Consider the following 17291-nt stretch of genomic DNA (forward strand, 5'->3'; position numbering starts at 1 on the left):
GAAGTCCCCAGGGCAACATCTCTGCAGGCAGAGTCTGGCCTCTGGTCTCACCATGGTTGGCATCTACCTTAGCTTCATGCCTCAGCTGCTGCCATCCTCCTGGGCATGAGGTCCTCTTGTCATACCATGGTTGGCATCTACCCTGGCTTTGTGCCCCAGCTACTGCCCAACACCAAACCACTTGGACATGCAGTCCTCTTGTGCCCCCATGGTTGGCATCTACCTTAGCTCTGTGCCCCAGCTGCTGCCCACCATAAGCCCACCTGGACTTGAGGTCCTCTGTTCTCAAGGCTGAACCTTTCAGACCAGGATCTGTCCTCTGATGCCCCCATGGTTGGCATTGACCTTAGCTCTGTGCCCCAGCTGCTGCCCACCACCACCAGACCCCCTGCTGCACACCAGCTCCTCTTGCCCTCACCCTTTTCCCCACTCTGCTTCTCTGCTCACAGAGGTGCCCAGCACAGAGGTGCCCAGCACAGGGCTGGCACAGCTCCGCCTGGCAGGAGGCCCCAACCGCTGCGCTGGCAGGGTGGAGGTGGCCCACGAGGGGCAGTGGGGCACAGTCTGTGACGATGGCTGGGACCTGAGGGACGCCCTGGTGGTCTGCAGGCAGCTGGGCTGTGGGGCAGCCCAGGCAGCCCCGGGCCAGGCTCGCTTCGGGCAGGGCTCAGGACCCATCTGGTTGGACGATGTGGGCTGCACGGGGGCGGAGGACAGCCTGGCCCAGTGCCCAGCCAGGCCCTGGGGGCACAGCAACTGCCAGCACAGGGAGGATGCCAGCGTGGTCTGCTCAGGTAGGTGCTGCTCTGGCAGCTCTTGGGGGTGCCCAGGGCTCCACCTTGCCTCCTGCTGCCTCTGGGGGGGTCCTGACGGCTCCACCTTGCCTCCTGCTGCCTCTGGGGTGGTGCTGCACCAGGGGTGGGCAGAACCCTGCAGGTGGCACACAGAAACATTCAGGTTGGAAGAGACCTTCAGGGTCACCAAGGCCAAGAGCCCACCCAGAGCCACAGTGCCCCTGGGGCACCACCGTGAGGAGGAACTACCCTGGAGATGGCTCCAGAGTGGTGCCAGCCCTAAAAGGGCATATTTGGGGCAGGAGGAGCCAGCAGAGCTGCTGCTTCTTGGCCAGAGTTGCACCCAGCCCAGCCACAGGTCCCCATCCAGCAGCTCATGGGAACCTTCACAGCCTCCTGCCCATGTGTCAAGCCCTGTCTGGAGGGCATCCTCCAACCCCACAGCCTCCTGCCCATGTGTCAAGCACTGTCTGGAGGGCATCATCCACCCCCTACCCCCAGCCTGGTCTCACTGGCATCACCACGAGGCTCTGGAGGTGCAGCTGAAGACCACCCCCACAGCCATGCCCCTCCAGAAGGGGTTGGGGTCGTGCTGCAGCTCTTGCTAGGGGGGAGCACCACCAAGACTCTCCTGCTTGGCACCCTGGCTTCTGACCCGGGCAAGGCGGCGCCCCCTTGCCCCCCCTCGCTGCCAGCCGGCTCTCTCCTCGCAGATGCCAACGTGACGGAGCCGCAGCTCCGCCTGGCGCAGGGTCCCCACCGCTGCGCCGGCAGGGTGGAGGTCCTGCACCAGCAGCAGTGGGGCACAGTCTGCGACGACGGCTGGGACCTGAGGGATGCCAAAGTGGTCTGCAGGCAGCTGGGCTGCGGCACGGCCGTGGCCACCCCCGGCGGAGCTCACTTCGGCCGAGGTCTGGGCCCCATCTGGCTGGACGAGGTGGAGTGCAGCGGCCGGGAGAGCAGCTTCGGGCTCTGCCCACACAAGGGCTGGGGGCTGCACAACTGCAAGCACGAAGAGGATGCAGGAGTTGTGTGCTCAGGTTGCCCTCCTCCTCCTCTCCCCCCAAAAAAGGGTTTGAGGTGGCACTGGGAGGCTGGCAGGGGGCAGCAGGGATGGGAAGGACCTGGTGAGGAAGCTGGGAGAGGCAGCAGCTGGGAGGTGGCACCTGGCAGGCAGCTCCAGGCTGGCTCAGGTGTGCAGCTCACAAGCCCCTTCCTGCCTGCCTGGGGGGGTGGAGGGACCCTTGCAGGCTGCTTGGTCCCTCCTGGGCCCAAGGAGTGGTGGGGGCCGGAGTTAGGGCATCAGTGGTGGCCCCCAGGGCTCAGGGCTGGGGCCAGCTCTGCTCAGCACCTGTGTCACTGAGCTGGATGAGGGCATTGTGGCTCCCTCGGGGAGTCTGCAGAGGGCAGCAAGCTGGGTGGGAGCTGAGCTGCTGGAGGGTTGGAGGCTCTGCAGAGGGACCTGGCCAGGCTGGAGCCATGGTTCACCAAGGGCAAGGGCTGAGTCCTGCCCTTGGGGCACAACAACCCCAGGAAGGATCCAGGCCGGGGGCAGAGGGGCTGGAAAGGGCCCAGCAGCCAAGGCCCTGAGGGTGCTGGGTGCCAGCAGCTGGAGCTGAGCCAGCAGTGCCCAGGTGGGCAAGGAGGGCAGCAGCAGCCTGGGCTGGAGTAGCAATGGTGTGGGCAGCAGGAGCAGGGCAGGGATTGTGCTGGGTTCAGGTTTGGGCTCCTGACCCCCAGAAGGACATTGAGGAGCTGGAGCAGGTCCAGAGAAGGGCAACAGAGCTGGGGAAGGGCCTGGAGAACAGGGCTGGGGAGGAGCAGCTGAGGGAGCTGGGGGGGTTGAGGCTGGAGGAGGCTGAGAGGAGAGCTCCTTGGCCATGGCTCAGCCCCAGGCTCGGCAGAGTTAGGTGATTCTCATCCTGGATGCTCTGCAAGGCCTCCCCCCAAAGCCAAACCCCTCCCTGGCTCTCCTGCAGGCTCCCCCCCGCTGCAGCTGCGGCTGCAGGGCAGCTCCGGGCCCTGTGCAGGGCTGCTGGAGGTTCTCTACAACAGCTCCTGGCACAGAGTCTGCAGCATCGGCTGGAGCCTGCTGGAAGCTGAGGTGGTCTGCAGGCAGCTGGGCTGTGGGGCAGCTCAGGCTGCAGCAGCTGGAGCCCAGCTGAGCCCTGAGGACCTGCAGCCCTTGCTGCAGGGCTTGAGCTGCCACGGGACTGAGTCGCTGCTCCTGGAGTGCCAGCAGCAGGATCTGGGGCTGGGGCCATGCAGCCGGGGCCAGACAGCTGCTGTGGTCTGCACCGAGCCCAAGGGTGAGCACCAAGACCCTCCAGGGGGGCAGCTCGGGGCGGGGGGAGGGGTGGGGAAGATGTCCTGAGGTGAGGAGAAAGCAGAAAGGTGGTGGCAGAGGTCCAGCCTGGCAAGAGCCTGAGGGCACCATCCTTGGGACACCTTCCTGATCCCAAACCTCCTCCACCCTTCCCAGTTCTGGAATCCAAAGCCCCTGGGACACCTTCCTGACCCCAAACCTCCTCCATCCTGCCCATTTCTGTGGGCAGCAGGAGCAGGGATTGTTCCCCCTGGTGCTCAGCACTGCTGAGGACACACTGCCAGGGCTGGAGGCAGGTCAGAGGTCTGGGTGAGCTGCAGCAGACCCCAGCCCCAAAGCCTGGCCCAAGGGTGGAGGCTGCAAGAGCAGCAGGAGGTGGAAGGTCTCTCTGAGTGTCCGCATCGCATCCCCTCCCCCTCCATCTTATCCCCTCCCCTTCACCCCCCACCTCCCCTTCGCCCCCGAGAGGGAATTCCTGCTGGAGGGAAGCTTCATCCCCAGCAGCAGCAGGGCTGGAGGGGCCCCAGGCTGCGCTCGGGGTTGGGTTTCCTCCCAAGCCGGGGCTGGTCCTGGTCCCGAGTGGCAGTCGGGTCCCAAGGCCACTCCTGCTCCAGCCACAGGAGCTGCAGCGCCCTGCTGGCTACTGTCGGCGCTGCTGGCGCTGCTGATGCTGCTCTCCGGGGTCCTGCTGTGGCTCAGCCTGAAGAGGAGATGCATGGCAGCAGCTCCAGCTGCAGGTGACCACCCCAAGCCTTCCCTGGCTCTCCCCTTCCCCAGCTCCTGGTCACCCCTCCAGCCCCTCCTGCAGCCCTGGGCCGGGAGGGGGTCGTGGAGCTGGGGCTCAGCTCGGCGGCTGCCAGGGCTTGAGGACAGCTTGGTGGCTTCTGCACCTCACAGGACAGTGGCAGCTCGGGGAGCAGGGGGCTGTAGCCAGGTCCCTGCAGCCCCTGGGAGCCATCTACATCCCCAGCAAGGCAGAAGGAGCTCCTGAGGAGGCTGACAGTGAGAGGACTCAGCTTATGCAGCAGGAAGCTGCCTCCTGACACCTCCTCACGGCCTGGGGGTCCCAGCAGGTTCGTGTCCTGGTGGCCACACGAAGCTCCTGCCCTGGGGCATCACTTCAGGTTCCTCCCTTGATGGATCACATCAGGTTCCTCTCCTGGAGGCCCCACCAGGTCCGTGTCCTTGTGGTCACATCAGGCTCCTGCCCTAGAGGATCACAGCAGATTCCTGGTGTCCTTCCTTCTTCATCTGCTTCCTGGATTCATCAAAGCAGCAGCTCCTGCCCAGGACACCTCCGGAGCAGCAGCTCCTGCCCAGGACACCTCCGGAGCAGCAGCTCCTGCCCAGGACGCCTCCGGAGCAGCAGCTCCTGCCCAGGACACCTCCGGAGCAGCAGCTCCTGCCCAGGACGCCTCCAGCTGGCACCAAAAGTCACCTCAGGAGCTCCACCGGATCCAGACAAGTCTCTAGGCCTGCTGACCTCCACCCCCAACACTTGGGGAGCTCCTGAAGCTCAGATGATTCCACCCCAGGCAGAGCTGGGGCAAGGCTGAGCTGAAGAAGCAGCAGGAGGAGAGCAAAGGAATTAAAAGGAGGAACTCAAGGCTAGCGGTGTCCTGGGTGCTGAGTGCTGGCTGCTGGGAGCTGAGTGCTTAGTGTTTGGTGCTAAGTGTTTGGTGCTGAGTGCTGGCTGCCGAGTGCTGGCTGATGAGTGTTTGGTGCTGGGTGCCGACTGCTGGCTGCTGGCTGCTGGGTGCTGAGTGCTGGGTGCTTGGCTGCTGGGTGCTGGTTGCTAGGTGCTGAGTGCTGGCTGCTGGTTGCTAGGTACTGAGTGATGTGTGCTGGTTGCTAGGTACTGAGTGCTGCCTGCTGAGTGCTGGCTGCTGCGTGCTGGCTGCTGGGTGCTGAGTCCTGGCTGCTGAGTTGGGACCTGAGCTCTGCCACAGCCTCCTTCAGGTCCTGTGTGGGGCCAGGTCCTTTGCTGCCCACCCCAGGAGCCAGAGGTAGCCAAACCTCAGCTGCCCTCCTTGGATGCCCCCTGGGTGCCCACAGAGCCCTTGTTCCCTGACCCTGGGGTCCCGGTGCCCCTTCGCTCCGTGCCCCCTGGGGTCCCGGTGCCCCTTCGCTCCGTGCTCCCTGGGGTGCCGGTGCCCCTTCGCTCCGTGCCCCCTGGGGTCCCGGTGCCCCTTCGCTCCGTGCCCCCTGGGGTGCCCCTTCGCTCCGTGCTCCCTGGGGTCCCGGTGCCCCTTCGCTCCGTGCTCCCTGGGGTGCCGGTGCCCCTTCGCTCCGTGCCCCCTGGGGTCCCGGTGCCCCTTCGCTCCGTGCCCCCTGGGGTGCCCCTTCGCTCCGTGCTCCCTGGGGTGCCGGTGCCCCTTCGCTCCGTGCTCCCTGGGGTGCCGGTGCCCCTTCGCTCCGTGCCCCCTGGGGTCCCGGTGCCCCTTCGCTCCGTGCCCCCTGGGGTGCCGGTGCCCCTTCGCTCCGTGCCCCCTGGGGTCCCGGTGCCCCTTCGCTCCGTGCCCCCTGGGGTGCCGGTGCCCCTTCGCTCCGTGCCCCCTGGGGTGCCGGTGCCCCTTCGCTCTGTGCCCCCTGGGGTGCCGGTGCCCCTTTGCTCCGTGTCCCCTGGGGTGCCGGTGCCCCTTCGCTCTGTGCCCCCTGGGGTCCCGGTGCCCCTTCGCTCCGTGCCCCCTGGGGTCCCGGTGCCCCTTTGCTCCGTGTCCCCTGGGGTCCCGGTGCCCCTTCGCTCCGTGCCCCCTGGGGTCCCGGTGCCATGCAGCCATGGAGAACTTCCCTGCTGATGGTCCTGGGGGAGTCTGGGGCAACCCCAAAACTCAAACCAGGATCTCAGGATGGGAACCCCTTGAGCTGTGTCCACCAGAGGACATTCAGGGGCTGAGCCAACCCACAAAGGTCACATCAGAAGCTCAGGATGGGAACCTGCTGAGATGTTTCCACTGCCAGCAGAGGAGAAGCCAAACACAACCCAGGAGGTCCTTGCAGGGCAACTGACCACTCCCAGCCCCCCCACCCCGCCCTGTCCTGGGGGGTGCCCTCTTGGCAGTGCCCCCAGAGCTGGCACTGGAAGGTTGTCTCCTGACCATGCCAGGTGTGCCAGGGGGCTTAGCACCACCACCTGAAGGCCACTGGGTGGGGAGGGAGGAGCTGAGGAGCAGGGAGGAGTGGAGCAGAGGGATGGAGACAGTCACTGTTAAATAAGGATCTGTAATTAGGCATGGGGGGAGGGGCAGAGGAGGAGGAGGGGGACAAGAGGTCTCCAGCAGTCCTGGGGACAGCGTAAGGACATCACCATGGCTGAGGGCAGGGCTCAGATCCCCCTCTGGAAGGCCAAGGTCCAGCTGCCACCTTCTGCCCAGCAGCCAAGGCCGGGGGGCACAACTCCAGGCTCCAGAGGGGAGCTCCAGGAAGGGAGAGAGGATGAGGATGATGATGGCGATGATGAAGAGGCTTGGCCATGCCTCACTTGGCCTCCACGCTCCATTCAGGTCCACAGAATCATTTTGGCTTGGAGAAGACCTCCCAGGTGATGGAGTCCAAGCATTGACCCAGGACCACCAAACCATCTTCCTGCCTGGAACCTCCTCAGGAGGGGCTGGAGAAGACCACCTGGTGCTGGGCATCACTTGCAGAAGGTCCCCAGGTGGACAGCAGCAGTACAGGTGTGTCCCACCCCCCGCCCTCCTTCTGCACCCTCCCAGCCCCTCCAAGGGGTGCTTGATACAGTAGGTGCTCAACAGCAGCTCCAAGCCAAGAGGACTTCCAGGGCAAGCTCCTCGCTGTGCCCTGAGGTCCTCTCCACTCCTCATACCTCCATTGTGTCTCCTTCCACCCCACCATGGACAACCCAACCCACCCTGGAAGCCCCTGGCCCAGCTTGACACCATGGGGGTCCCTGGGGTGACTCAGAAGGTCTCAGCACTCCTCTCTGCAGGAGGGCACAGAAGGCTTCTGCTGGGCCACCACTGCTGTACCCAAAGCTGCTCTGGGCCCAGTCTGGGCCTGCAGCCTCTCAGGCTCAGGAGAGGTCCCACAGGGGCAGCACCTGGGAAGCCACCACGGGGGAAAGGGAGAAGCTGAAGGAGGCTCCAGCTCCAGTCCCTGAGTCACCCAAAGCTGGAGAACAGCTGAGCAGCTGCAGCTCCACTGCCTGCAGCTCTGCCTGGCTCAGCCCTACTCAGCTCAGCTCAGTTCTGCCCTGCCCAGTGCAGCTCATCTCAGCTCTGCCAGGCTCAGCTAAGCTCAGGCCAGCTCAGCTAAGCTCTCCTCAGCTCAGCCCTGTCAGGCTCAGCTCTACCAGAGAGGAGGAGTAAAGCACAGGGTGGGTCCAGGTGGGGCTGGGGGGCTCAGGAGAAGCACCACAGCATTGGTGTCCAGCTGCACATAGCGGGGGTCTCCCAACCTGCTGGGGGCAGTGAGCTTGGCCACCAGCAGCCCCCAGCATAGAATTATAGAATGGTCAGGACTGGAAGGGACCTCAAGGACCATCCAGTCCCAACCCCCCTGCCATGAGCAGGGACACCTCCCCCTACATCAGGTTGCTCAGAGCCACATCCAGCCTGGCCTTGAACACCTCCAGGGATGCCACCAGCAGCCCCCAGCAAGCCCCCATCATAGAATCAGAACAGTCAGGGCTGGAAGGGCCCTCCCAGGACCGCCCAGTCCCAACCCCACCGCCACGGGCAGGGACACCTCACGCCAGAGCAGGCTGCTCAGAGCCGCATCAGCAGCCCCCAGGGCGGCTTGGCAAGAGCAGAGCTGCCCTTGGATGGACGCAGCGGGGGGGAGGGCAGGGGGAGGGAGAGCCTCATCCGTCGCGGTGCACCCTCTGGTGCTGCAGCAGGTTGGAGGGGTGGGCGAAGCCCTTGTGGCAGACGCCGCACTTGTAGGGGGTCTCCCCGGTGTGCACCTTCTCGTGGACGGCCAGGTAGGCCACGTCCTTGAAGAACTTGTGGCAGAAGCTGCACTTGTAAGGCCTCTCCTGGCTGTGCACCCGGCGGTGCTGCAGCAGCAGCGAGGGCCGGGCGAAGGCCTTGCCGCAGGCCTCGCACTTGTAGGGGCGCTCGCCCGTGTGCGCCCTCTGGTGTATGGCCAGGTAGGAGGACTGCTTGAAGGCCTTGCCGCAGGTGGGGCAGGCGAAGGGGCGCTCCCCGGTGTGGACCCTCTCGTGGGAGGAGAGGGCGTTGGACTGCTTGAAGCCCTTGCCGCAGAGGGGGCAGACGAAGGGGCGGTCGCCGGTGTGGACCCTCTCGTGCACCTTCAGGCTGTGGCCGTAGGTGAAGCGCTTGCCGCAGACGCCGCAGGCGTGGGGCTTGTCGTCGCAGTGCTGGCGGCGGTGCAGCAGCAGCGCCTGCGAGCTGGGGAAGTCCTTGGCGCAGTCCGGGCAGGGGAAGGGCTTCTCGGCGCGGTGGGTGAGGGAGTGGCGCTGCAGCTCGTAGGGGGTCTTGAAGGCCTTGGCGCAGGGCGGGCAGCGGAAGGGGCGCTGGGAGCTGTGGATGCGGCGGTGCTCCTGCAGGTTGGAGGAGCGCTTGAAGCGCTTCCCGCACAGCTCGCAGCGGAAGGGCCGCTCCTCCGTGTGCACCAGCCCGTGGCTCTTGAAGTCCGAGTGGCGCTTGAAGGAGGCCTGGCACAGCTGGCAGCGGAAGGGGCGCTCCTCGTTGTGCACCACCTCGTGGCTGAACAGCTCCCAGGCCCTCTTGAAGGCCTTCTCGCAGCTGGGGCACTGGAAGGGCTTCTCGTCCACGATCACCTCGCGGATCTCCAGCTCGCCCGCGTCGCCGTCGCCGCCGGAGCGGCTGGGCGGCCCCGCCGCCGCCTCCTCCAGCTCTCCCCTGCCCGGGCTGCCGGCCCCATGGGGGCGCTGTGGGGACAGCCCCGCGGCCGCCACCTCCTCCAGCTCGCCCACGTCGCTGCCACCAGAGTAGCTGGGAGGTAGCCCCACGGCTGCCGCCTCCTCCAGCTCGCCCCTGCCCGGGCTGCCGGCCCCATGGGGGCGCTGCGGGGCCAGCCCTGCGGCCGCCACCCCCTCCAGCCGGCCCAGGGCAGTGCTACCCAGCACCAGCTTGGCAGTGGAGTAGATCCCACGCTCATCGATCAGCTGCACAAAGTCTGGCTTGGGGTGGGGGGCAGGGGAAGAGCTCCTGGAACCTCCCTCCTCTCCCTCACTGCTGCGGGGCTCCTCCTCCAGGTCATTCTCCACCAGCCCCTGGCTGAAGTCAGCTGCCCGGCCCCAGAGCAGCCTCAGCCTCTTCCCGCAGGAGGGTCCCGGCTGCTCCATGCCCTGCCCAGCTCCTGGGGAGGGGGCCAGGGTCCGGTTGGCTGCAGGCTTCAGGCACATCCTCTGCCTCCTCCGGCAGGGCCGAAGCTCCTCCTGCCCCTGGGGGCACGGAGCGGTCCCCTCCCCCTCCTCAGCCTTCGGGCAGGCTCTGCCTGCAGCCCGGGCAGGGCCGGAGCCCTGCTCGCGGCAGCAGCGGCGGCGAGAGGCTTGGCCAAGGTCCTCCAGGGAGGCTTTCCCCAGCTGCCTCCCAGCTGTGTCGTCGTCCTCCTCCTCCTCCACTTCTGCACCTTCAGGTCCATCTCCTCCAGCAAGTGGGGAGAGCCCCAGGGCAAAGGGGGGGTCGCAGGCCGGAGGGCCTGGCTGCCCCTCCATGGCAGCCCCTGTGGGATGAAGAGGAGAGGGGGTGAGAGGAGCAGCAGGGTAAGGGAGGAGGTGTGGGGATGATGGAAAGCAAGAGGAAATGGCCTCAAGTTGCTTCGAGGGAGGCTTAGGTTGGATATTAGAAGATTCTTCTTGACTGCAGGACTGGTCAAGGATTGGCACAGGCTGCCAAGGGAGGTGGTGGTGGAGTCTCCACCCCTGGAGGTGTGGCCATAGCACCTGGGGCCATGGTTTGGTGGCCACGGTTGTGTTGGGTTGAGGGCTGGCCCTGATGACCTGAGAGATCTTTTCCAGCCTTAATGATTCCATGTTTGATGCATGGAGCTCTGGCTGCATAAGGAATTAGCTGGATGGAAGCTCTCCAAGAGCTGTGGTCAGTGGCTCAGTGGCCAAGTGGAGACCAGAGATGAGTGGTGGCCCTCAGGGGTTGATACTGGGACCAGAGCTGTTTGCCACCCTTGCTGCTGACATGGGCAGTGGCACTCAGGCACCCTCAGGAGGTCTGCAGATGGCACCAAGCGGTGTGGTGTGGCTGGAGGGAAGGGATCCACTCAGAGGGACTTGGACAGACTGCAGAGGTGGCCCCAAGTCAATCTCAGAAAGGTAAACAAGGTCAAGTGTCCTGCAGCTGGGTCAGAGCAATGCCAAGCACAGATCCAGGCTGGGTGAGGAGTGGATGGAGAGCAGCCTGGAGGAGAAGGCCTTGGGGGTGCTGGGTGAGGAGGAGCTCAACCAGCAATGAGCACTGGCAGCCCAAAGAGCTGGCAACCCATGGCCTGGGCTGCAGCTGATGTGTGGCCAGCAGGGCAAGGGAGGCATCCTGCCCTCTGCTCTGCTCACACCCCACCTGCAGCACTGCCTCCAGCTCTGGAGCCCCCAGCACAAGGACCTGGAGCTGCTGGAGAGGGGCCAGAGGAGGCCACCAGGATGATCAGAGGGCTGCAGAACCTCCCCTGTGGGGACAGACTGGGAGACTTGGAGCTGTGCAGCCTGGAGAAGGCTCCAGGGAGACCTCAGAGCAGCCTCCCAGTGCCTGGAGAGGCTGCAGGAGAGCTGGGGAGGGACTTGGAATGCCAGGACGAGGGACAATGGCTTGGAGCTGGGAGAGGGCAGATTGAGACTGAAGAAGAGAAAGAAATTCTTGGCACTGAGGGTGGAGAGGCACTGGAATGGGTTGCTCAGCTCAGCTCTGCCAGGCTTCAACCATGGGCAGCCTGAGCCAGGCTTGGAGAACCCTTCCAGGGAAGAAGATTCTTCTGATGTCCAACTTGAACTTTTCCTGGGGCAATCTGAGGCCATTTCCTATTCTCCTCTCCTCTGCTTCATGGGAGAAGAGCCCAAGCCCCACCTAGTATCCCCCCCGGTGGTATCAACCAGACCCTCTCATCAGCCTGTTCCACCACCACCATTACACACAGATCCCTCCCAGTATGTCCCAGTGCCCTCCCAGTATCAACCAGACCTTTGCATCTTGCTGTGCTCCACCACCAGTCCCCCACAGTCCCTCTCCTCTCCCACCCCAGGCGCATTCCTCAGTAGCCTCCCTCAGACCTCTCCATCCTCTGCGAGGTCCCACCGCACACCGCAGGACCACGAGCGTGAGGACGTGTGCGGTGCCCCCCCAGCCCCCGCCGCTCACCCCCGGCCCTGCCCGGTTCCCCCCAGGCTCCGCCGCTCACCCCCGGCCTTGCCCGGTCCCCCCCAGGCTCCGCCGCTCACCCCCGGCCCTGCGCGGTCCCCCCCAGGCTCCGCCGCTCACCCCCGGCCCTGTCCGGTCCCCCCCAGGCTCCGCCGCTCACCCCCGGCCCTGCCCGGTCCCCCCCAGGCTCCGCCGCTCACCCCCGGCCCTGCCCGGTCCCCCCCAGGCTCCGCCGCTCACCCCCGGCCCTGCCCGGTCCCCCCCAGGCTCCGCCGCTCACCCCCGGCCCTGCCCGGTCCCCCCCAGGCTCCGCCGCTCACCCCCGGCCCTGCCCGGTCCCCCCCAGGCTCCGCCGCTCACCCCCGGCCCTACCCGGTCCCCCCCAGGCTCCGCCGCTCACCCCCGGCCCTGCCCGGTCCCCTCCCAGCCCCCGCCGCTCACCCCCGGCCCTGCCCGGTCCCCTCCCAGCCCCCGCCGCTCACCCCCGGCCCTGCCCGGTCCCCTCCCAGCCCCCGCCGCTCACCCCCGGCCCGGTTGCCGCAGCTTCCCCCTGAAGCCACTTCCGGCCGCGCTCGTGGCTGCGTCGTGACGTCACTTCCGGCTGGGACGTGGCGCTGAGCGGCGCGCGTACTTCCGGGGCGCTGAGCGGCGGGGAGGGGGAACGGGAACGGGCGGGGAGGGGGAACGGGAACGGGCGGGGAGGGGAGGAGGGGGGGAGAGGGAGTGGGGGTGGGGGTGGGGAGAGGGGAAGGGAGGTCAGATCCGATTCCCTCTGCGGCTGCTCCGCTCCAGGCTCTCAGCCTTTGCTCCTCGGAGAGCGGCTCCAGGCCCCTCAGCACCACCCTCACGGCCTCCCCTGGGCTGTCTCCAGCAGCTCCTCAGCACCACCCTCACGGCCTCCCCTGGGCTGTCTCCAGCAGCTCCTCAGCACCACCCTCACGGCCACCCCTGGGCTGTCTCCAGCAGCTCCTCAGCACCACCCTCACGGCCTCCCCTGGGCTGTCTCCAGCAGCTCCTCAGCACCACCCTCACGGCCTCCCCTGGGCTCTCTCCAGCAGCTCCTCAGCACCACCCTCACGGCCTCCCCTGGGCTGTCTCCAGCAGCTCCTCAGCACCACCCTCACGGCCTCCCCTGGGCTCTCTCCAGCAGCTCCTCAGCACCACCCTCACGGCCTCCCCTGGGCTGTCTCCAGCAGCTCCTCAGCACCACCCTCACGGCCTCCCCTGGGCTGTCTCCAGCAGCTCCTCAGCACCACCCTCACGGCCTCCCCTGGGCTCTCTCCAGCAGCTCCTCAGCACCACCCTCACGGCCTCCCCTGGGCTCTCTCCAGCAGCTCCTCAGCACCACCCTCACGGCCTCCCCTGGGCTCTCTCCAGCAGCTCCTCAGCACCACCCTCACGGCCTCCCCTGGGCTCTCTCCAGCAGCTCCTCAGCACCACCCTCACGGCCTCCCCTGGGCTCTCTCCAGCAGCTCCATGTCCTCACAGATCCAGGGGAGGCGATTCCACAGCCCAGCTGCGCAGCCAGCTCCCGTGTGGTCAAAGGCAATGGCTTTTCCCTTCTGGCTGTGTGGATATTATGTCCTCACTGCTGCCCCTTGCTCTTGGCCTGTTGCTGGGCGCCGCAGGTGCTGCCCCCTGCTGTTGGGATACTGATGACCCTGCGGAGGGACACAGCCTGAAGGAGAATCACAGCAGGGTGGGGGTGGGAGGCAGCTCTGGAGGTCATCCACCCGGGGCAAGGGACATGGGAGCACAGGAGGAGGGCTCACATCCCTTGGGACAGCCATGGGAGAGAAACTGGGAAGAGCTCCTGGAAGACGCTGGTTGCAGTGGTGGGGAAAAGGCTTCTGAGGTGGAGGCAGAGAGTGGGGGGGGCTGGAAGGGACCTCTGGAGGTCATCCAGTCCAAACCCCCTGCCAGGGCAGGGGCACCGAAGGCAGAGCACACAGTGGGGAGGAGCAGGGCTGGAGGGGCTTAGGTTTCACTTGGGTGCTACTTGGGGTCGTGCTGCCAGGTCCTTGTGCTGCAGTCCAGCACTTCATGGAGTCCTCTCCTGCCTCCTACAGGGCCCTGCCCAAAGCTCAGGGGTTGGGTTCTGGGCAGCCTCAACCAGCAGAGCTCTTGGGTCTCAGTTCTGGTGCCAGGAGCTGCTGGCAGCAGATTTTTGCTCAGCTCTGGTGCCTTTCTTTGTGGTCAATGAAAACCTGGGGGAGCCACAAGCACCGTGAGTGGCAGCCCAGCCCCGCTGTCCCCAGGCTCCACTCTCCTCTGAGGATGGACCAGCAAGGCTCAGCAGAGAAGGTGAAGGACCAAGGAGGTTGGAGAACCAGGATGAGGACATCCAGGGCTGTCCCTGCCACCTGCTAAAGGCCCTGCAACCTTGGTGATGGCAAAGCCAACTCCACACATGATGCAAACCTCCCAAAGTGTCAATAAAATGTCCCTCAAGCTTGACCTGGAGCAGCTCTGTGAGGAGCAAAGGCTGAGAGCCCTGGGGGAGCTGAGAGCCTGGAGCAGAGCAGCCCCAGAGGGGATCTGAGCAATGCTCAGCAAGAGCTGAGGGGTGGGGGACAGGAGGCTGAGGCCAGACTCTGCTCACTGGTGCCCAGGGCCAGGACAAAGGGCAGGAGGCGCAGGGATGGAACCTGCTCCATGGGGTCCTGCTGGGCAGCAAGGTGCCCACGAGCCAGCAATGCACTACTGGGGCCAGGAGGACCAAAGGTCTCCTGGGGTGGATTGAGAAGTGTGGGCAGCAGGGCAAGGGAGGTTCTCCTCCCAGTCTGCTCTGCCCTGGGGAGGCCACAGCTGGAGGATTTGGTCCAGTTCTGGGCTCCCCCAGTTCAAGAGGGACTGGGAGCTGCTGGAGAGAGTCCAGTAGAGGCCATGAGGATGCTGAGGGGCCTGGAGCAGCTCTGGGAGGAGCAAAGGCTGAGAGCCCTGGGGCTGAGAGCCTGGAGCAGAGCAGAGCAGCCCTAGAGGGGTTCTGAGCAATGCTCAGCAAGAGCTGAAGGACCTGTGGGGGGCAAGAGGCTGGGGCCAGGCTCTGCTCAGTGGTGCCCAGGGCCAGGCCAAGGGGCAAGGGGCACAAACTGGCAGCCAGGAGGTTGCAGCTGAGCAGGAGGAGAAACTTCTTTGGGGTGAGGCTGCTGGAGGCCTGGAGCAGGAGGCCTGAAGGGTCATGGAGTCTCCTGTGGAGAGCTTCCAACCCCCCTGGAGCTGTTCCTGTGTGACCTGCCCTGAGTGACTCTGTGTTAGCAGAAGGATTGGACTGGATGACCTCCAGAGGTCACTTCCAGCCCCCAGTCATGGCTGAGGCTGTGTGGACATCTTGGGGGGGTCTCCTAAACTGCTTCTGAACCTCTGTCCCCTGAGCACACATCTGGCAGGCAACTGGTGGTCCAATATCTAAGGGATGAAGATAGCTGGGAGAGCTGAGGGTGTTCAGGCTGAGGAAGAGGAAGCTGAGGGGAGACATCATTGACCTCTACAGCTCCCTGAGAGGAGGTTGGAGCCAGGTGGGAGTTGGGTCTGTACTCCCTAGGAGAAAGGGAGGAGAGCAAATGAGCTCAGATTGCCCCAGGGGAGGTTGAGGTTGGACTTGAGGAACAATTTCTGTGCTGCAGGAGTGGTCAGGGTCTGCAAGAAGGCACAGTTGGAGGCCTGGGAGGGAATCTCTCAGAGGGCCAAGGTTTGGTTTGGCTTCTGAGAGGACAGCCTCTGTGTGGTGAGGGACTGGCACAGGCTGCCCTGGGAGGTGGTGGCAACTCCATCCCTGGAGGTGTGGAAGTGGTGCTGAGGGACTTGGTGCAGAGGCAGTGGTAGGTTTAGGTGCTCCAGGGATGGAGTTGGGTTTGGTGACCTCAAAGTTCCCTTCCAACCTCCCCAGCTCCATGGTTCTGTGAGTCACAGACCCAAGACCATAAGTGGAAGATTCCCCATGCCAGGGATATGCAGCTGAGATCCAGCCTCCAGCACAGCCCTCTGGAATCCCAAGGTCTCCAGCTCCAGAGGTCTCCAGCTCCAGGGGCCTCCAAGCTGGTTGGGCCAACTCCAGCTGTGTCCTCCACCTCCCCTTGGACCATTTTCCCCACTCCACAGGAGGTCTAAACCATCTCTCCTCACCCTGCTTTTGAGGCATGCCCCAGCCCAGAGTGGCTCTGGGGAGGGCAGAGATGTGCTGAAGGTGGTGGTGGTGAGCTGAGCACAGCATTGAAGCTTCAGAGTCCCCAGGAGCAGGCAGTTCAACCTCAGCTCTGCTGTTTTAGCTTTTAGAGAGGAGGTGAGAAGAAGACACAGAAAGGGTTGGAGGCTTGGGAGGGAATCTCTCAGAGGGCCACCAGGTTTGGTTTGGCTCCTGAGAGGACAACCTCTGTGTGGTGAGGGACTGGCACGGGCTGCCCAGGGAGGTGGTGGAGTCCCCATCCCTGGAGGCTGAGGTTCCTGGTGCAGTGGCAGTGGCTCAGCTCCAGGGGTGTGGTGAAAGTGCTGGTGACCTGAGCACAGCCTTGGAGCTTCAGAGAGTCCTCAGGAGCAGGAAGTTCAACTTCATCTCTGCTTTTATTACCTTCTAAACGGGGCCCTGTGCCGGTGTGGTCATCGGGGCTAGCCAGCATCCTCGGCCAAGAAGAAGTCCAGGGCCACCAGCACCCTTCCTACACACACAGGGCCCCCCCTTGTGCCCGGCTCCCGGACTTCACCGGTGCCCACCGGAGGCTCCCGAGCACTCCACGGCAGCATCCTCCTCGTGCTCGCAGTTGTGATCCCCCCAGGGCCTGGCAGGGCACTCGCTGAGGGAGCTCTCAGCCCCCGAGCAGTTGACGTCGTCCAGCCAGATGCGGGCAGCGCCTCGGCCGAAGGCAGCAGCGCCGGGGGCGGACAGCGCCGCGCCGCAGCCCAGCTGCCGGCACACCACCTGGGCGTCGGCCAGGTCCCAGCCGTCGTCACAGACGGTTCCCCACTGCCCCTCCTGCAGCAGCTCCACTCGCCCCGAGCAGGAGCCGGAGCCGTTCACCAGCCGCAGCGGGAGCAGCTCAGCGCAGCCTGCGGGAGAGGGGAGGGAGACTCAGCTGGATGGGTCCTGGGCTCAGCTGGCAGGCTTCACCCCTGGCACGGACAGGCTCTGGCCATTGCCTGATGCCAGCTCAGCAGAGCCTGGGTGGAGAAGGAAGGCAGGCCTCAGCCTAGATGAGTTTTGGGCTCTGCTGGCAGGGCTCAGCTCTGTGCTGCTCACCCCTTGCACAGACAGACTCTGGCCATTGCCTGATGCCAGCTCAGCAGACCTTGGCTGGAGAGAGTCCAGTGGAGCCCATGAGGATGCTGAGGGGCCTGGAGCAGCTCTGTGAGGAGCAAAGGCTGAGAGCCCTGGGGCTGAGAGCCTGCAGAAGAGCAGCCCCAGAGGGGAGCTGAGCAATGCTCAGCAAGAGCTGAAGGAGCTGTGGTGGGCAAGAGGCTGGGGCCAGGCTCTGTTCAGTGGTGTCCAGGGACAGCACAAGGGGCAAGGGGCACAAACTGGCAGCCAGGAGGTTGCAGCTGAGCAGGAGGAGAAACTTCTTTGGTGTGAGGCTGCTTGAGGCCTGGAGCAGGCTGCCCTGAGGGGTTGTGGAGTCTCCTATGGAGAGCTTCCAACCGCCCCGGAGCTGTTCCTGTGTGACCTGCTCATGGTGACCCTGCTCTGGACTGGATGATCTCCTGAGGTCCCTCCCAACCTCCCCCCTCCATGCTGTAACTTTGCTCCTGTCCAATTCTTTCACCACTTTGGGGGTTAAATTCTTCTATTGTGCTTATTTGCAGGACCTCACCTGCCCCTGGCTTACTCCTGGGTCCTGGCTCCCACACAAACTGTGACTGCAGGGTGGA

The 17291-nt window shown here is 65.0% G+C and overlaps 3 protein-coding genes across 3 annotated transcripts in view; 1 reads left to right on the forward strand and 2 right to left on the reverse strand.

Moving 5' to 3' along the window:
- The window catches only part of LOC104306945 (deleted in malignant brain tumors 1 protein), a 29258-nt gene extending 25012 nt beyond the window's left edge, over window positions 1–4246 (forward strand). The window contains exons 17-20 of the mRNA XM_054177092.1: window positions 364–794; window positions 1508–1861; window positions 2747–3103; window positions 3587–4246. Coding sequence (XP_054033067.1) covers window positions 364–794; window positions 1508–1861; window positions 2747–3103; window positions 3587–3861 — 1417 coding nt within the window. The 3' untranslated portion in view covers window positions 3862–4246. The remainder of the gene's footprint in view (window positions 1–363; window positions 795–1507; window positions 1862–2746; window positions 3104–3586) is intronic.
- Window positions 4247–5137: 891 nt separating this feature from the next.
- Window positions 5138–6952, reverse strand: LOC128899034 (S-antigen protein-like). The gene is made up of 2 exons (XM_054177093.1): window positions 6947–6952; window positions 5138–5923 (listed from the first exon to the last, which is right to left on the reverse strand). The coding sequence occupies exons 1-2, from the start codon at window positions 6950–6952 to the stop codon at window positions 5138–5140; spliced, it is 792 nt and encodes a 263-aa protein (XP_054033068.1).
- Window positions 6953–7856: 904 nt separating this feature from the next.
- LOC128899033 (endothelial zinc finger protein induced by tumor necrosis factor alpha-like) lies at window positions 7857–12001 on the reverse strand. The gene is made up of 2 exons (XM_054177082.1): window positions 11956–12001; window positions 7857–9792 (listed from the first exon to the last, which is right to left on the reverse strand). The coding sequence occupies exon 2, from the start codon at window positions 9782–9784 to the stop codon at window positions 7943–7945; it is 1842 nt and encodes a 613-aa protein (XP_054033057.1). The 5' UTR covers window positions 9785–9792; window positions 11956–12001; the 3' UTR covers window positions 7857–7942.
- Window positions 12002–17291: the final 5290 nt, after the last annotated feature.

Source organism: Dryobates pubescens, chromosome 38, assembly GCF_014839835.1.
Source record: "Dryobates pubescens isolate bDryPub1 chromosome 38, bDryPub1.pri, whole genome shotgun sequence".
Lineage (NCBI taxonomy): Eukaryota > Metazoa > Chordata > Aves > Piciformes > Picidae > Dryobates > Dryobates pubescens.

Excerpts from the sequence above, each read along its gene's own strand:
- LOC128899033 (XM_054177082.1), bottom strand. The coding sequence starts at position 9,784 with ATGGAGGGGCAGCCAGGCCCTCCGGCCTGCGACCCCCCCTTTGCCCTG.